Source organism: Juglans microcarpa x Juglans regia, chromosome 4D, assembly GCF_004785595.1.
Source record: "Juglans microcarpa x Juglans regia isolate MS1-56 chromosome 4D, Jm3101_v1.0, whole genome shotgun sequence".
Classification (NCBI taxonomy): Eukaryota; Viridiplantae; Streptophyta; class Magnoliopsida; order Fagales; family Juglandaceae; genus Juglans; species Juglans microcarpa x Juglans regia.
In genome coordinates this window covers 27,378,820-27,395,095 of record NC_054600.1, presented here as the reverse complement: position 1 = coordinate 27,395,095, position 16,276 = coordinate 27,378,820, and the positions used below count along the sequence as shown (strand labels likewise).

The window sequence follows — 16,276 nt, the reverse complement described above, 5'->3', positions numbered from 1 at the left end:
TAACAGGCACTCCATTTATGTAGCATGGGACAGATAAAAAACCATAACATGTATCTAATTTTACAAAAAGTAATGTCGCCATATAATTAGAGTATGCAAGATCTGCACACTTTAATTAAAAAAAATAAAATCTATTATTAAAAAATAATTTTTTTATATAGATATCATATTTATCTATTTTTTTAAAAGAAAAATGCAAGACTTTAACATTTTAAGATTGTATATATTATTTCTCTTCCGCAAATTGTTGATTCTTTAAGACCCTACTGCAAGCTGATTCTGCTTAGTCACAAGCTTGATATCTGTCCAAGCATGAACAGTGGAAATTTCGAATCTACCACTTAAGTTTCAGTGGCTCCCCCTGTAAGTGCTTCTAGAACAGAAATATGGTATAAGAGAGCTTAAGTTGACACCATCGAGAGAGATAAATAAATATAACCACCAATCAATGCGAGGACTGCATGAATTTCAATGTTTCGTATAGAATTTAACGTGTTAAAAAATATTGGCTACATTTTAAAGAGGAAAAATAAAGAGATATTGGAGAATGTAGATCGATATGTAGTGTGTATCAAGTATCAAACAGTCCACGAGGCAGATCTTTTTAAAAGGGGTTTCGTCTGCTTATCTTCCCCAAGTGATATCATACCCAAATGAGAAGGGTCTTCAAGCATCATCTTAGCCACCAAGTATCCCGAAATAGACCAGGTTTGAAACTTGCGAGCCTGCTTTCCTACATACCTGCCAAGCTTTCCATCATAATATTCCGGCCAGGTGTCTTTGGACAACCGACTTTCAGCAAGTTCAATGGCACGCCTTGCCATTTGTGGGCGTCCAGTCTTGATACATGCAGCTGTGAGCAGCCATAATAGTACTGCAGCAAAAACGTTTACATGAAGCATACCTCTAAGCGTTTTCTATGAAATACACACACACACACGCACACACGAAACTACATGTTGAATTCTAGTTGCGTGGTTATAGTCAAGCTTAAGCTATTCTACAAAGCATATCATATAATTAGAAATCACGTTCTTCAGTCTTGAATGCCTCTTGAACGACTATGTATGTGTTCTGAGGAGGATGGTAACTGGGAGTTTTTTTTTTTTTTTTTGGGGGGGGGGGGGGGAAGGGGGGTAGATGATTGATCTTTCCATGAAGGCACTTCTATCATTGAACAAACGACAGTGAAAATCATAGCCAAAACCAATAACAAGTAACGATTTGGAAACTTTGTCAGGCACAAAAGATTTTGCACGATATCCTACATTGGCTTTAAGAAAATCTCGGCAGAAGCTCACCTGGCCAAGAGCCTCCATTATGGTAACTCCACCTAGTGTTTTTTGGGTCACAGCCGGTTACAATCTGCCATTCATGACTTTCTATTGCTGGATAACAAATTTTCAATGGCATTTCTCCTACCAACTCTTCCCAACGTGATTCAATGAGATCCATTATAGCTGCAGATTGCTCTGGGGTTGCCAAAGATGACAAAATTGCCATACAGTTACCCAGGCAGAACCAACGGAAATCCATTTTGGCAGGACTAACATTGCCAACGAAGTAACCTCCACGACTTGGCATGAAATCAAAAACCCAATCCGGAAGAGAATCAGGCATGACATTGAACTTGTTAACAGCAGTATGAGAGTACTCCTCTGTTTTATACCGATAAATGTCATTGAGCTGCTTCAAGTCCAGCCAAAAATAGCTACGCATGTGATAACTCAGAGCATGGAGACGATTAGTTATTAAGTCCACAAAATCCTTTCCCGCATCATCTTGCTTAAGTAAGAGCAAAGCACATCTTAAAGCCATAAAGAAGAGTGATTGGATTTCAATAGGATACCCATATACTCCCTGAATGATCCAGAATTAGACAATTAAAAATACTGATAAATCTTAGGAAAATACACGCACCCTAACTATACTGTTGTCCACAAAATAACATGGCACAGATATGGGAAACACAAGGTTTAAACAGCGAGCCACAACATTATGACTGATCCTGAAAGGTTTCTCGACCATGTGTTGGATATATATATATATAGTTCATACACAAGATCTGAGAAGATCAACCTATTTTTTGGGCTCATGAGTAGGAACTGACATAAATAGATGTCAAATTTGTCTAGTTGAGAACATAATAATTTTGTTTTGAAGGTTATTTGTCGCTTGTGTCACAAAATTAAGAAAATAAACTAACCATTCTGCGGTCAATCATACAGCATCCATCAGCGCACAGTAGAGTCGGGAATGTATCAAAGCCTTCTGAGAGACATAGACTCAAAATAAGACGCATACCCTTTTGGCATTCAGGCAAGTCTGCCAAGGAAGAGTCCCCTGTATGTTTTGTATATGCACGGAGTAATATGATCCACCAAAATCCAGAATCAACAGGAGCCACTCTACCTATTGCACTCTCACCAAAGTCTGCAATCAAAGTTTCATGGTTTCTTACTGGGTCGTGGAGCACTTTAAAACTTGCAGGCATAACTCCATCTCCTAGTTTGAACCGATCTATCATCTTCTCCCTTGATTGAAGGCGAAGAGTTTTCAAAAGAAAATTTTTTACTATTTCATCCTCTCCATTCATCAAAAGAGCCAGGGCACTTGGGACAAAATCTCTAACAAAGACCTGCAAGGTAGAGTAAATTCAATTATTCCCGGTGCTGAAAAAAGATGGAAGTGCAAAGAACTTCTGCAAAAAATTTGCACAAAATAGTAAAGGAACAATAATTAGCAATTCAATAAGTTCTAAATACATCAAACAGCTAGGTTTCTAACAAATATTACAGTATAGCAGGTGGAACTGCTTACTAGGCTCACTCGGCCATGTCAGAATTCCTAACTTGCTATATCTATTAGCTGAATAACAACCCACGCCAGATAACTGCAGTTCAAATAAGTTCAACAATTATTTAACGACTGCAATCATCCAGCAATTTTACACACCCTGAAAGTGATAACACGAAGAAACGTATGTATATAGAAATAAAACATTGATCAGGTACCCTGAATCAGCGAGATAACCCAATAGATTAGAGAAGAGGCAGCACCATTTTTCTTGAAAAGTCCCATTTACACTCCTATCATGAATCTGGAATTATGAATGATACAAGAAAAATGACATCAAACGAGGAAGAGTAGCTCTCTTTTCACTATGTTATAACTCAGTTGTGACTAGCAATTAACAGGCATATCATATACCAACCCTGCCACCTCCTATAAATTTCAAATGTGCTTTTCCATATCCCAATCGAAAAAGAAAAGTTTAACGATTGACTTTAAGATGTAGTAAATGTAGTAATCGGTTACTAAATAGAACATAAATTGGAAAGTGGTATTTACCTGATCATAGTTAAGATCTTCAACAGACTGGTCGACTGCAGCAATTGTCCCAACAGGTTGCCCGCGGAAGTAAACCAAGGAACGCCTCAATGCTTCCCATGCCTCAGCTACCATGGGATGTGACTCAAAATAACTGTTTGATCTGGGTGTATTATAACCAGACCTTCTACTTGGAGAATATCCATACTCAAAATGGTCCATGATGTGAGCGTTATTGTCCGCATTTCTTCCAAATGCACGAGGCGAAAGACAGCTCGATAATTCACTGATTGACCTTTCGTCAAAGGATCTATTCCTCTCTATATGAATCGGCCGTGGTTGGTCCAACGACCTCAAAATATCCAATTCTTCATTTTCAAATATAGAGCCTGACGCCTCAAGACTTTTCTTAGTCCCATTTTGGGACACATCTGTGATTCCTGGTGGCATTCTCGTATCTCAATTCTCAAATACCCGCTATAGAAATACAGTCACAATTTAAATGTTAAAAAAATCTGAACTTGTTTGGTGAAAAAGAAGCTTATTTGCAATCAAGTCATATACTTCCAAAGTCAACCTACAAGGAGCAATGAAGATTCTTACACTACGAGGGTAGCTTGTAATTCAGAAATTCATAATTTACAAATAAGCAGCATGTTTAATTTGACATGAATTTATATAAACATGTCTAGAAAGTAGAAACTACGGAAAATCGAAATGACAGAAGTAAAACATTCAGCTATTTTTTGCTGTAAGCCTTAATTTCTTACACGATACTAGCATGAGAGAAGATAACAGCCGATTCTTACAGAACCAGACCAGTTTACGAGCTTTAAACCAAGGAAGAAACCCTAACTTGGTGGAAACTGGAGAGAGGTCTTGGAAGCGCCGTGGGGATGAGGAGGAGCGCGCACACACCGACTTTGTGCACGTTAACGAGAAAGAATGGAAAGAACCACGTTTCGGGCAAGCATTACATAATTATTTTATAAGCGAAATATACCGGCATGGTAGGTGAGGTTAGCTGGGGCACGACCTGATATCGCCGGTTCGAAAATGCATATTAACCGATAAAACCTGTAAAAGGTTGTAGAGGTGAACATCTTGGGAAGTCCGATGCTGGATTGGGATACTCTCCCACGAACTTGTCTTTCTAACTCTTGATAGGAGACCTCTTGTTGTAAACGACAACTAGTTGGTGGCATGTGCCGTTACTTGTTTTGGTGGCATGATTTGTACCAGTAAGTTCTATATTTTCCGAAGGGCATGGCTGGGTAATTATTAATTTGACTATTATGATATAGGTACTTTTCATTTAATAAATTAATATTAAAATAAATGTTTTAATCTTTTTATTTGATAAAAATAAATTTATTAATTGACATAATTTTATTATATTGTAAAATTATTTTTATTGTAAAATAAATATAATATATTATATAAGTTATGTAAATTTGTAAATTTACTTTTATAAGATCTCTTTATAATTATAGCATTTCTCTAATTTAATTGAAATTGGATGCAAAATCTCTCAGTTTTTAAAAATATTCCTCCCAAGGTCAATCCAACTTCAATCTAAAGAGATGCTTGAAGAATGAAATGAGATGAGAGTTTTGTAAATAGTAATAAGATAGTTCGTGAATAATAGTAAAATAATTTGAATTAAGTATTTGTTGAGTTTTAGAAAATGAGTGGGTAAAAATTGAATAACAAGTATTATAAAGTTAAAGAAAAATTCTATTTATAAGCCTCACATACCACACACCGCCTTTTTGTTATTTTTTTAATTTTTTTCTCTTATCAAATATGTGGTATATGGATAATAAGTAAAAGAATTTAATTATTTTAAGAATAATAAAAACCAAAAATAAATTAAAAAAATAAAAAAAAATTGTGATGTGTGGAGATTATGAATAGCAAAGCTCAAAATTATAATATTGTTATAATATAATTTTTATTTCGAAATTTAAAAAAGTTAAATTATTTTTTGTTTGAAAATTTGAAAAAATTGTAATAATTAATTTGAAAATTTTGTAATAATTGGTTTGAAAGTATTTGTATTAGAATGATATTTAGAAGTAAAATTAAATGAGATAAAATAATATGAGAATTATATAGAAACTGTCTCCAAACATCCCTTAAACCTTGTGTCGGAAGGCAATGGTAAATACTGGATGAATAAAAAGATATTTATACGATTATTTTATAACGAACATTGTGATGCCGGTATTATTTCCTTAAAAAATATCATAATTTTAAAAATCGTCCTCAATTTTATCTAAATTTTGAGTTAATTATTAATTTAGCAGAACGTCGTGGTGATGTTATGAGTTTTGATATAATATTATAAACTCTGGTTTTGCTTAAATATTAGATAGGTTAGATCCCTTTCTTTTGAGAGAATATTAAAATAAGATAGTGCTGCTACGCTGCCTAAGTTTGCCCACTCGTTGTGCTCATGCAAATTGTGATTTTTTTTAAAATAAATTTTTAAACATGTTTAAATATTTTTTAAAAATATCAATATATTAATAGTCATTTTCTTAATTATTAAATAAAAATAATTTTAAAAAATAAAATAAAATAGATGAATAGCCAAATTGAAAAGGCAAAATCAAGTATCATAGTATCATTTTCGATTAAAATATCAGATCATTGTCTTATAACAGAACGAGTAGTTGTTTGAAAAAAATAATAATAATAGAACGAGGCATGCCATCACTATAACCGTTATAACCGTTATTAGTTTTATTCATTAAATTTATTAGTAGTTTGGTAACAAGGGTCCATTCACGCCGTCACGCATGACGGCATGAGGTCGAGTGCACGCGTGGCTTCGACTCACAATTGATTTCTTTCATTTGTTTTAGAACACGACTTAAATTATTAAAATTACCACTTTATTTTACGCTTTAAAACATCAATTTAGATATAATAAGCATACTTAATATTTTAAGAGTAAAATAACAATTTCCATATGTTAATGGCTAATAAAAAAATCTTTAAAAGTAAAATGATTAGAAAATATTTATTTCGGACAAAACATGGTAAATGAAGTACGTGCTTTCATTTTCTTATGTAGCTTTTTTTTTTCTTGTTAAGGTTTATCTTTTATATATATATATATATATATATATATATATATATATATATCCCCTTATACTTAAAAGAGACTATAAACGTGAACAATAATAAACAGTGATACGTGAAAAGTAATGAACAATATATTTGTTTTACGCTTTTCTTCTTTCCCTTACATCCTTCTCTGCATCCGTGTCATTCTCTATATTCTCACAGCAAAATCTTCATAAAATCACAGTAAAATCACTATAAAATTACTATACAAATTTTTACACAAATCACAAATCAAGAGTCGTCGACTGGAGAAAATGAGAAAGTGGAGGGGTCGTCAGTGAAGGACAAGGCTGGTGGTGGTGGTGCGGTTCCATAGGAGTGGCTAACGGCCGCGTTACGGAGAGAAACTCATGCGCGTAGAGGAAGAGAGAGGGCTACGGGCTTCAGCCTGTTGCGGGGGGAGAGAGAGAGGTCTATGGGGACGAGATTGGAGGGCTGCTAGTAGTGGTGCAGTGCGGTAGAGGTGGCTAACGGCGGCGCTATGGGAAGAAACCCGTGCGTGTAGAGGAAGAAAGAGGGCTATGGGCTTCGGCCTATTGCAGGGGGAGAGAGAGAGGGGTTCGTGGGGACGAGATCCGCGTGGGGAAGGTCGTCGGTGACTGGGCTTGGTGGTGGCGTTGGGAGGAGCCGAGGAGAAGAGAGATCGAGAGGGAGAGGGGCGTGCGGCTGGAGGGAGGGAGGAGAGAGAGGGAAGAGGGAAAAATGAGGAGAAAATTTAGGATTTGAGATTTTAAATGTCAACCTTTTATCTTGAATTTTCAAAATTGATTCAACAGTGAAGGTTAAAACATTAAAAATAAACTAACTTAAAATAGATAATTAAAATATAAATTCAACTTTAATTTATAAAGTATTAATATTTTATCATTAAATAAATGATAGAGTTTTGTTAAATATTTTTAAGAGAATAAAATCATATAAATAATTAGAATTTTTAATATAATTTAAATCTCATAATATTCTTAATTAACTAAAATCATTTAGATAAAATAATTTTTTTAGTGCTTCCCGAGTCATTGAGTTGTATGGTTGAATTCTACAATTCATAGATTTTGCTAAAAAAACTATTGCTAGAATATATAAAATCTTTTAGTTTTCATATTACTCGTATTACTGTGTAACGTTTTGTAGTGTGGTTGAATTCTACAATTCATATATTTTTCTAAGAAAACTATTGATAGAATATTCAAAATCTTTTAATTTTTATATTACTCATATTATTGTAACATTTTGTTGTCATTATGATCCTTGTTAAAATTTATTTTTCTGCTCATGTGTATTAAATTATTGACTAATTAATTTTATTTAAAAAACATATTATTTTTACATTTTATGGATATTAGATACTGAAAAAACGTGAATTGCACGTCACTCCATAACTAGTATATATATATATATATATATATATATATATATATATATATATATGTATATTTATATATAAATGAACCAGGCCTTTTGCTATGTGGCCTAAAAATCCTTGACATCTGCTAGCGTTTATCTTCAAAAGAAAATGACTACTGCATGTTTTATGCCAAGCAATACGGGACCAACAAAGCAAGACTTTATAGACGAATGGAGACATCAAATTCTATAAGAGTGACGCTACATGCAGTCGTAGAGTATATAATATTGTGTAGTCATTTTGAAAAAGAGTAGAATTAATTATTAAAAAATTATTATTTTTTCTTGTGGATCTCGTATTTATTTATTTTTTTCAAAGTGACTGTACAGTGCTTGCGCACTCATGACTACAACTATCATTTTTCAGAAAAAAGAATAACCGAAAGTTTAACGAATCAATTTTTTATTTTTATTTATTTCTTTTTTCACTTTTTGTTTTTTTAAATGAAAAATTGGTTATACAAATCATTGATATTCAAACCGAATTTTTAAAAATCTATTTTTTTTATTCGGTCATAATTTCACGCGAGAAAGTATCAAACGTGGCAACTGAAGTCTCATGGAATAGAGGAATCAGAATCTGGCATTTACATTATTTTTATTTATTTATTTTTTCACTTTTTTTTTTAAAATGAAAAATTGGTTATACAAATCATTGATATTAAAAAAAAAATTTTTAAAATCTATTTTTTTTTATTCGGTCATAATTTTACGAGAGTATCAAACGTGGCAAGTGAAGTCTCATGGAATAGAGGAATCAGAACCTGGGTACGTTTGGAATTTACACTCCACTCCACTCCACTCAACTCAACTCATTATTATAATTTTTTTAAATCTCAACACAAAATATAATAAATAATTTAATTTTTTCAAATTTTAAAATAATAATAATATTAAAAAATAATATTTTAATAATATTTTATTATCTTAACTTAACTCAATTTAACTCAACTTAATTCAACATACAAACGTAACTTTAGAGAACACAATTGAAGCCCAACTTGTCAAATACAAGACCATAACTAAAGCCTAAAAAAAAAAAAAAAAGCGTAAGTAAAAATGAGGTAACTACGTATATTCTGCCAAGTGAATGGACGGACAAGATTCAACTTATGGAGTAAAGAGTAATTCTAAAGAAAAATATTAAAATGTATTCAAGAAAAATTATAAAAAACTTATTTATCCATGTGTTAATTATTGACATCTGAAAATAATAAAATTTTAAATTGAAATTTTAAAAGAAAACTAATAAAATAAATCTAATAAGTAAAAATATAAGTATATATAACACTATCCAATTCTAGATATAATTTTAAAATGTAAAAGTCTCATATACTTTTTTTAAAAAGAATTATAATCATGTAGATTTTAAATTTGAAAAAAAATAAACATACATTACTTTTCATAATATTTTACACAACTATATTTTAAAATTTAAGATATTTGTTTTTATAAAATATTTTATAAAAATAACATTATTTTATAAAAATATCTCCATATTGTAAAATGTAAAATGTGTTGCATGGAGATTTTTCGTAAATATTTAATAATTTTTTGGCGAAATATAAATGTAAATTTCAAATTGAATACCGCAGGTTTTATAAGATCGGCTAGTCGACCGTTGCATTCCTTCTCCCGCTTCGACGGTCTTATTTTGCTCTTGCTCTGCTACTGAAAGAGATCTGTATCTTTTTGCTTCTGCTTCTTCTTATTTTTTACGTGACTTTCCATGGGCACGAATAAAGGCCCCGAGATCTTCTCCTACCGTCAGAAATGGGACAAGATTTTCGACGGTTTGGTGCATATGTTGCAAAGTCAACAGGCACAGGTCGAGACCCTCGCCAAAGAAAGGAAACTTCTGGAAGAACGTATCAGAGCGCAACACGAACGGTGGGTCTCCGATTTAAGCCTCTACGAAGACCGAATTTCTCAGGTATTCTCGCTTTTCTTCGAAAGATGTTGAAATTTAGGGTTTTGAGAATGTTGGGGGTCTAGGGTCTCTTAAATTTGCTAAGCACTGCTCTTTTAATTTCTTGCGCAGATTAAAGGGGTTTTAGTAGTTCAAGAAATGTCAAGCTCGCTCGAGGCGACTAAGTCAGATTTTGCCATGAGTTTGAAGCGAAGGGAGGCTTTTCTCGATAACCTGAAATTAGGTTGGTATTTCTATTTAATGTGATAGAGTTTTCCCAATCATTTCACACTCGCACACACACACATGGGTTGAACAAAAAGCCCTAGCTTCGTCAGAATTCCGAAGAGTTGTCGTAAAAGATAAGAAATTTGGGGATTAAATTGTATTTAAGAACTACGGATTGTATTATCTCTACCTGTGATTCCTCAGCAATTCAGTGCATCATTGTTTTCTTTCAAGAAATAATTTTCAATTGGAGAATAAAATAATAATAGTAACATTCTCTAAGGCTGGCCCTCTAGGGTTTTGCCCCCGTGTTGCAACATCGACTAGGAACTTTTTGCCGTTCGCTGCGTGCCCAAATTGACATGGACGTTAGAAGAATGCAGCACAACGTGCAAAGGAGTATATTATTCTAAGTTGTGAGGGGCAGAAGTCCTGGAGCATTTTCATTTAATTTTGTAAAGGTTTCTATGAAACTTTGCTTCCCCAACGAGTCACTTATTCACCCCACATTTTCATGTCTTATTTTATTGGATCTGATATGTTATTTCTTTTTCTAATAACGATTGGAAATATTTATTTTGGAATGACCTTCCTTCAATATATTTACAGTCGTAGGTAGTGAATTTTGATAAAAATTTAAGGTTTTGGATAATGTACTATATGTGGGTTTGGGCTTCATATTTGAACTCTGTAAGTATGCTACAAGGCGATCTGATTTTCCATTGTTGCAGAACATGCAGAGAGTGACTTGTCAGATTTCAAAGCATTGCTTGACTACCTTTCTCATAAATCCCCTGACCCAAAAGTATGTTCCACCACGTTTTGTTGAAATAGATTTTATTTTTTTATTTTTAGTGTTGTTGAGAGCTTCCACTTTTCACAGGATCTTTCTCTGAGAAAAGTTGGTGATTTGGAGGGAGAAGAGCAGTGCTCTAAGCTATTGGAAGGTGAAATAAGGAGACTAACGCACGAATATGAGAAGCTTGCCTCAGAAAAGAGTTCAGAGGTTTCTGCGCTGTTGGCGGAGAAGAACTTTGTATGGAATCAGTATCAGATAATGGAAAATGATTACAACAGTAAATTAATGAGTAATTATTCCGAAGTTACGCAAGCAAATGAGACGATAAAGAACCTTCTTGGAAATATGGAGCAACTGCAGTCACTGAATGATAAAAAGGATGAGATGATTGCAAGATTAACAAATAAAGTGGCTAAAATGGAGGCTGACATGAATAAATTAAATGAAGAAACTTCCAAACTCTCACAGGAGTTGGATTTTTTAAGGACGTCTAGAAGCGCTGCTGCAGTCACACCTGTTTTAAATCGTTGTATGGCAGGAGCTAAACCTTGTTTGGGAGCCAAGAATAGTGGCAGGGATAGAAGTAACATGAATGCCAAAAAAGAATCATCTGCTGCACGAGGCCCTGATTCTGTGAAGGACAATGAACAGGTATTTGTCAATTATTTTTCTTTTCCATAATGTAGCTGTGATTACTATCTCCTGATGCTTTTGATAGATTGTATTTGACCCAATGGAAGTTCCTAGGACGTTTCCATATGTTCCATGTATACAGGATTCTTTCACTGCAAATGTCATAGATAATCTTTTAATGCTACTTCTGCTTTCGAAGGTCTTGGAAAAATGTTTAGTTAAATGGCTCTCATGAGCAAGAAGAGGTTTTGGTGCATGATTGGGAGTTTTACTATGAAAAAATTCAATTTTGCATAGGAAGCGAGACATTATTGTTATAGAATGATGCTGCAGGTGTAAAAAGAATGGGGAAATAGTTGACCATCTTCTTTTGCATTGTGAGGTGGCGAGGGCTTTGTGGTATGGTGTCTTCTGTAAAATAGGTTTGGAATGGGTAATGCCGTTGATAATGGTTGAGCTCCTTGCTTGTTGGAATGGGATTATTGGTTGTCCTCAAATGGGTGCAGCATGAAAGATGATCCCCTTGTGTCTGATGTGGTGTATTTGGATAAAAATGAATGAGCAATGTTTCAATGATAAAGAGCGCCCTTTAGAACAGATCTGGATTTTTTTTTTGTATTTTCCTTTCTGTCTTGGTTTTCAGTTTTAGGTCTAATGGTCTTTCGGATCATGACTTTCTGATGTCTTTTTCAGTTTTCTAGAATGTATTTAGGTGATTTCTTTTGTATACTTCTTGTGTACATGGGTTTCGCTTATAAATTCTTCATCAATAAAATTACATATTACTTATAAAAAAAAAATTAAATTTGAAACAATTTGACGAAGTGTGTAATATCCTAAATAAAATTGCAATTAATGATACAACTTAGTATCAGCTGAGTACATGACACAAATGGCTGAGAGAGACGGTTATAAAAAGAGAGAGAAAAATGGTAGTCGTCTTTCTGTTACTTGAAGAAGTTAAACACTTTGTTTAGGAAGCTTTCATCTTTACTGTGACAACCCACTCTCCTATACTGACTAATTCTTAGTGTTCGTGATGGAGAATGGACATGCACCCTTTTTAGTCTCCAATTCATGCAGAAACCCATCGGTTTTGCTTTCGTGAATTTTCTATACACTATACATAGTCAAAGTTGAACTTCCATCGTTTTTGTAATGTTGTATTTGTAAGACGGTGCTCAGTATGTACTTGGATGTATGCAGATGCACACAAATACCTAGAAGTGAAGAAGGATATTTTTTGTTCCCCTTGTTTGTACTTTGTATAACATGAAAGGCTAATATGTCAAGCTTTTTTCTTCTTTATTGGCCAGCGAAGCAGAGGCTTTAAGAGAAAGGGAGTCAATGTTACCATTTTAGAGACCCAAAATTGTTCTCATCCAACTTCAAGGTTCCAAAGCTGAAGACGCATATAAGATGACTCTTGGACAACGTTTTCGAGTCTTTCAATTTGGAGAGGTTAGCTAGGTCATCCATGTATTTGTTTTTTGGCTTTACTTATGGCTGGTGTTGTTATATATGAATATTCTTTTGTGTATGTAACCATTTCTTAGTCATAGTCTTGACACATATTTTTCTGTTCGTAACTTTTAATGAGCGTAATATAAATTCATATACTACTGTAATTTTGTTCACAAGTTCAAGAATTATTGTTTCGTGTAGATTTACCTCACTAGTAGTGAATACCCAGGACTTGGATATAAATTCAAAAGTCTTAATAAAATATTGAATAGTAGTGATGTATTCTCCTCACTACCCAAACTAGGCTTATAATCTTCGCTTCTTCTCTGCTTCCCAATCTTGTTTAAGAACTGGTCCCCCACTCAACTTTTTGTTATTATTATTTGCGTGGCCAAACTGTCAAATCCGTTGAAGCACAGTAGTTAGGCACAGCGACTGAGACTGGGGTCCTGGCGTCCTGGGCTAAGGGTATGTTGAGATATAAGATTATTTTGAAATGTCTGAAATTAGAAATGACACTTTCATAGAGTGGATTCTATGGGATTTTGTGAAAATGGTGGCCTGGTTAGACTCTCATTAGGGCTCTACTCCTGTTGCTATTGAAGTCATTAAACGGAGATTCGGATGAAATTCAACATCCTCTCTGAGCAAGGTCTGGGCTGGATTGAGGCTTCCTGTACGTCACCCCTTGATATAGACTCCCAATTGACCTGCATAGGGTTGTGGCACTGAAAGGGTTGGATTCCTGTCATGTTTTGGTGCCCATCTAACCTTTTAGTCGAAATACTCCCATTGGTGTGTTTCGTTTTTGACTTGGCCTCTGGTTCCGTTAATTTATTATGTGTCTGGGCTAATCTTTTGTCTCAATGATTTATGGTTAAATAAAAATCTAATCACTCCATTAATTTTCACAAATTATTATTACAAAAAACTACTCGTCAAGACTAGCATTAACTAATACCCTATAAAATTAAGAGCAAGATTTAACTGGTAAAAACTTTACTAACTTTTAGGTCACCCAAGTCCCCCAGCAGAACGACTAAACTGGAGATGATGAACTAGTAAAAGCCCCAAATTTGTGGCCACCACATGGAATGAAAATAAGGCTGGTAAGAGAGCATAAGCACAAGCACAAGCACCAGCAAAGCCAGGCCCCAAGGTAAAAGCCCCAAGCTCTCGGCTTGATGAACTGTGTCATTCTTCGTTACGGGAGCAGCAATAACAATCCTGCCGTACTTGGTGATGGAGTGCATGAGAAAGATCAGCAGCACGGGCAGTAGGAAAAGAAACAACTTGAAGGTGATGACTGTTTGCCGAATCTGTGACCTGTACGTCGCATATGAATTGAGCAACAGTAAAAGGACCATGATGCCGGCTATGGCAACTAGCGGCAGAGGCGGTGGAGAGATTGAGGCTAAGGTTTGCTCCGTCCAGCCATGCTTCCATGCTGGACCCCTTCTTTCCCTCAAAAACCAACCCATCTCAATGTTTTTGTTTCTTCTCCTCTCTAAGCTTTATGCTCTACGTACCTCTCTTATTATGAGATGAGTTTATATATACGGTGCCAGTTATAAAAAGGACGATTTTGAAATGGATGGTTGTGAATTGTGTTTGCTTTAGCATAAATTCTGGGGTTTCGATTCTATCCCAACCGACCTTTATTTTGGAGTGATTCCCGCCAAGTTGGCGTCGATACCAAGTTAATGTAAAGGATGATTATGAATAAATCATCTGCATGCCTATCTTGATTTGATATATATCGCTTTTTTTTGGGGTTCTTTTTCGTTGAAATAGTGAACAACGAAAAAGTGAAATTATTCTTTCAATTAGATGCAGAAAGTGATGCTAATTGGAAGGGTTAAAAACTCAAAAGGTTTAAGGGCCTGAGTTTGATCCTTTTCTGGTCCTCGTCATAGGGACTAAACCAATTGACTAAGAGCATTCCCATGAATCCTTAACCAATTGACTAAGAGCATTCCCATGAATCCCATCCGGTTTCTAAATTTTTTCTTAAATTTTAACTAAAAAGGACACTCTCTATAATTTTATCTTAAATTTTACTCATCTTCAAAAAACCTTCTATATCTCATTTCCTATCCTTTTATAATTTATAAATTATTATAAATACTTATACGATTTTTTTTTACATAATACAATATTATTTTTCAATCCAACATCGATATTAAAAATAATAATTTTTTTTATTATGTGCATTTTCCAACACGATGATATTTTTTAATATGATTTTGTCCGTATATACTTGAGTAATATTTAATTTGTATTTGTCTAGCGGTAACATTTTTTTCATTTTTATATAACGGTAATATTTTTCTCAGTTTCTCTAACGTTAATACATATTCGCGTATTAATGATAATTTTTTTTGCAAAATAGTACAATAGTAACATTTTGAATTCCTACCTCCAACGATAACATACTTTGTCATTTCTATAATGGTAACTTTTAACTTTTTTTGTCTTTTCTCTAACGGTAATATTTTATGTCTTATATGTAACGGTAACTTTTTCCTCTATAAATACACCTTCTGCTTGTATTCACATTCTCAAAAACTCAAGTCTCATATCCAACTCCCTTCATCAAATGGCTCGTTCTTTCTTTCGCAAATTGCTCACATACTTGTCATCTGATGATGAGTTGGATGATGTTCTTAATGCCAAGGTCGATGAAGAGTCATCGAAACATCGTGGCAATCGCCAACGTCGTAAGTTTATTCGGCATAACTAAGCACAGATCGTAACCAACAACATCATCAACTACAAACAAGATTTCAAAATATCAAGCACAAATCATAACCAACAATCTCAAAATCACAAACTAGATTTCAAAATTTTCAGAACAGATCATAACCAACAACTCTAATATCACATACAAGATTTCGAAATGTCAAGCACAGATCATAACCAACAGCCCCGTAATCACAAACTAGATTTCGAAATGCTAAGTACAATGCATAACCAACACCCCAAATCACAAACTTGGTTATTCGAAATGCCCAACACTGTGAATAAAGAACAATCTCAAAATCACAAAGAAGATTTCGAAATGTCAAGCACAATAAATAACCAATAGCCCCTCGAATTACAAACAATCAGTCGAAATGCCAAGCACTCAGATTCAAAAAGAAAAGCCCCACAAAATGCATAGCTCCAACAAGTTGAAAGTAAATAGATCATAAGCCATGGCCTTTCGAGATCATTATTCACAACAGATCGAATTGAAATGCCAAACCCTAGAGCACTGTCGTAAGCCCAAGTCTCAAAAATAAAATATTTCGAAAGCCAAAGGTAATGAGATAAAACACGGTTGTCATATGCATCGAATTCAACCATGGGAGATGCAAATCGTGCGGTAGAGA

The 16,276-nt window shown here is 34.1% G+C and overlaps 3 protein-coding genes across 5 annotated transcripts; 1 reads left to right on the top strand and 2 right to left on the bottom strand.

Annotated features, from left to right (window-relative positions):
- Positions 1-464: 464 nt before the first annotated feature.
- LOC121260854 (probable alkaline/neutral invertase B) lies at positions 465-4,433 on the bottom strand. 3 transcript variants are annotated; one of them, XM_041162905.1, is made up of 5 exons: positions 4,101-4,433; positions 3,352-3,907; positions 2,207-2,638; positions 1,302-1,860; positions 465-874 (listed from the first exon to the last, which is right to left on the bottom strand). In XM_041162905.1, the coding sequence occupies exons 2-5, from the start codon at positions 3,778-3,780 to the stop codon at positions 579-581; spliced, it is 1,716 nt and encodes a 571-aa protein (XP_041018839.1). In that variant the 5' UTR covers positions 3,781-3,907; positions 4,101-4,433; the 3' UTR covers positions 465-578. The 3 variants fall into 3 exon arrangements, with proteins under 3 accessions (XP_041018839.1, XP_041018837.1, XP_041018838.1); XM_041162903.1 differs by having other exon boundaries at positions 4,140-4,432; XM_041162904.1 differs by having other exon boundaries at positions 4,187-4,432.
- Positions 4,434-9,467: 5,034 nt separating this feature from the next.
- LOC121260571 lies at positions 9,468-13,108 on the top strand. The gene is made up of 5 exons (XM_041162507.1): positions 9,468-9,802; positions 9,911-10,022; positions 10,738-10,811; positions 10,890-11,456; positions 12,755-13,108. The coding sequence occupies exons 1-5, from the start codon at positions 9,599-9,601 to the stop codon at positions 12,842-12,844; spliced, it is 1,047 nt and encodes a 348-aa protein (XP_041018441.1). The 5' UTR covers positions 9,468-9,598; the 3' UTR covers positions 12,845-13,108.
- Positions 13,109-13,779: 671 nt separating this feature from the next.
- Positions 13,780-14,440, bottom strand: LOC121260573. Its single transcript, XM_041162510.1, has one exon. It carries the CDS (start codon positions 14,381-14,383, stop codon positions 13,961-13,963), a length of 423 nt encoding a protein of 140 aa, XP_041018444.1. The 5' UTR covers positions 14,384-14,440; the 3' UTR covers positions 13,780-13,960.
- Positions 14,441-16,276: the final 1,836 nt, after the last annotated feature.

What these genes read in the sequence shown, in the direction of transcription:
- LOC121260571 (XM_041162507.1), top strand. Translation starts at nt 9,599, where the DNA reads ATGGGCACGAATAAAGGCCCCGAGATCTTCTCCTACCGTCAGAAATGG. An exon ending in TCTCGATAACCTGAAATTAG is followed by an intron (nt 10,023 to 10,737) that starts GTTGGTATTTCT and finishes CCATTGTTGCAG; the next exon opens with AACATGCAGAGAGTGACTTG. An exon ending in ATAAATCCCCTGACCCAAAA is followed by an intron (nt 10,812 to 10,889) that starts GTATGTTCCACC and finishes CACTTTTCACAG; the next exon opens with GATCTTTCTCTGAGAAAAGT.
- LOC121260573 (XM_041162510.1), bottom strand. Translation starts at nt 14,383, where the DNA reads ATGGGTTGGTTTTTGAGGGAAAGAAGGGGTCCAGCATGGAAGCATGGC.
- LOC121260854 (XM_041162905.1), bottom strand. Translation starts at nt 3,780, where the DNA reads ATGCCACCAGGAATCACAGATGTGTCCCAAAATGGGACTAAGAAAAGT. An exon ending in GTATGATTGACCGCAGAATG is followed by an intron (nt 1,861 to 2,206) that starts GTTAGTTTATTT and finishes TGGATCATTCAG; the next exon opens with GGAGTATATGGGTATCCTAT. An exon ending in TAATGGAGGCTCTTGGCCAG is followed by an intron (nt 875 to 1,301) that starts GTGAGCTTCTGC and finishes TTTTTGCTGCAG; the next exon opens with TACTATTATGGCTGCTCACA.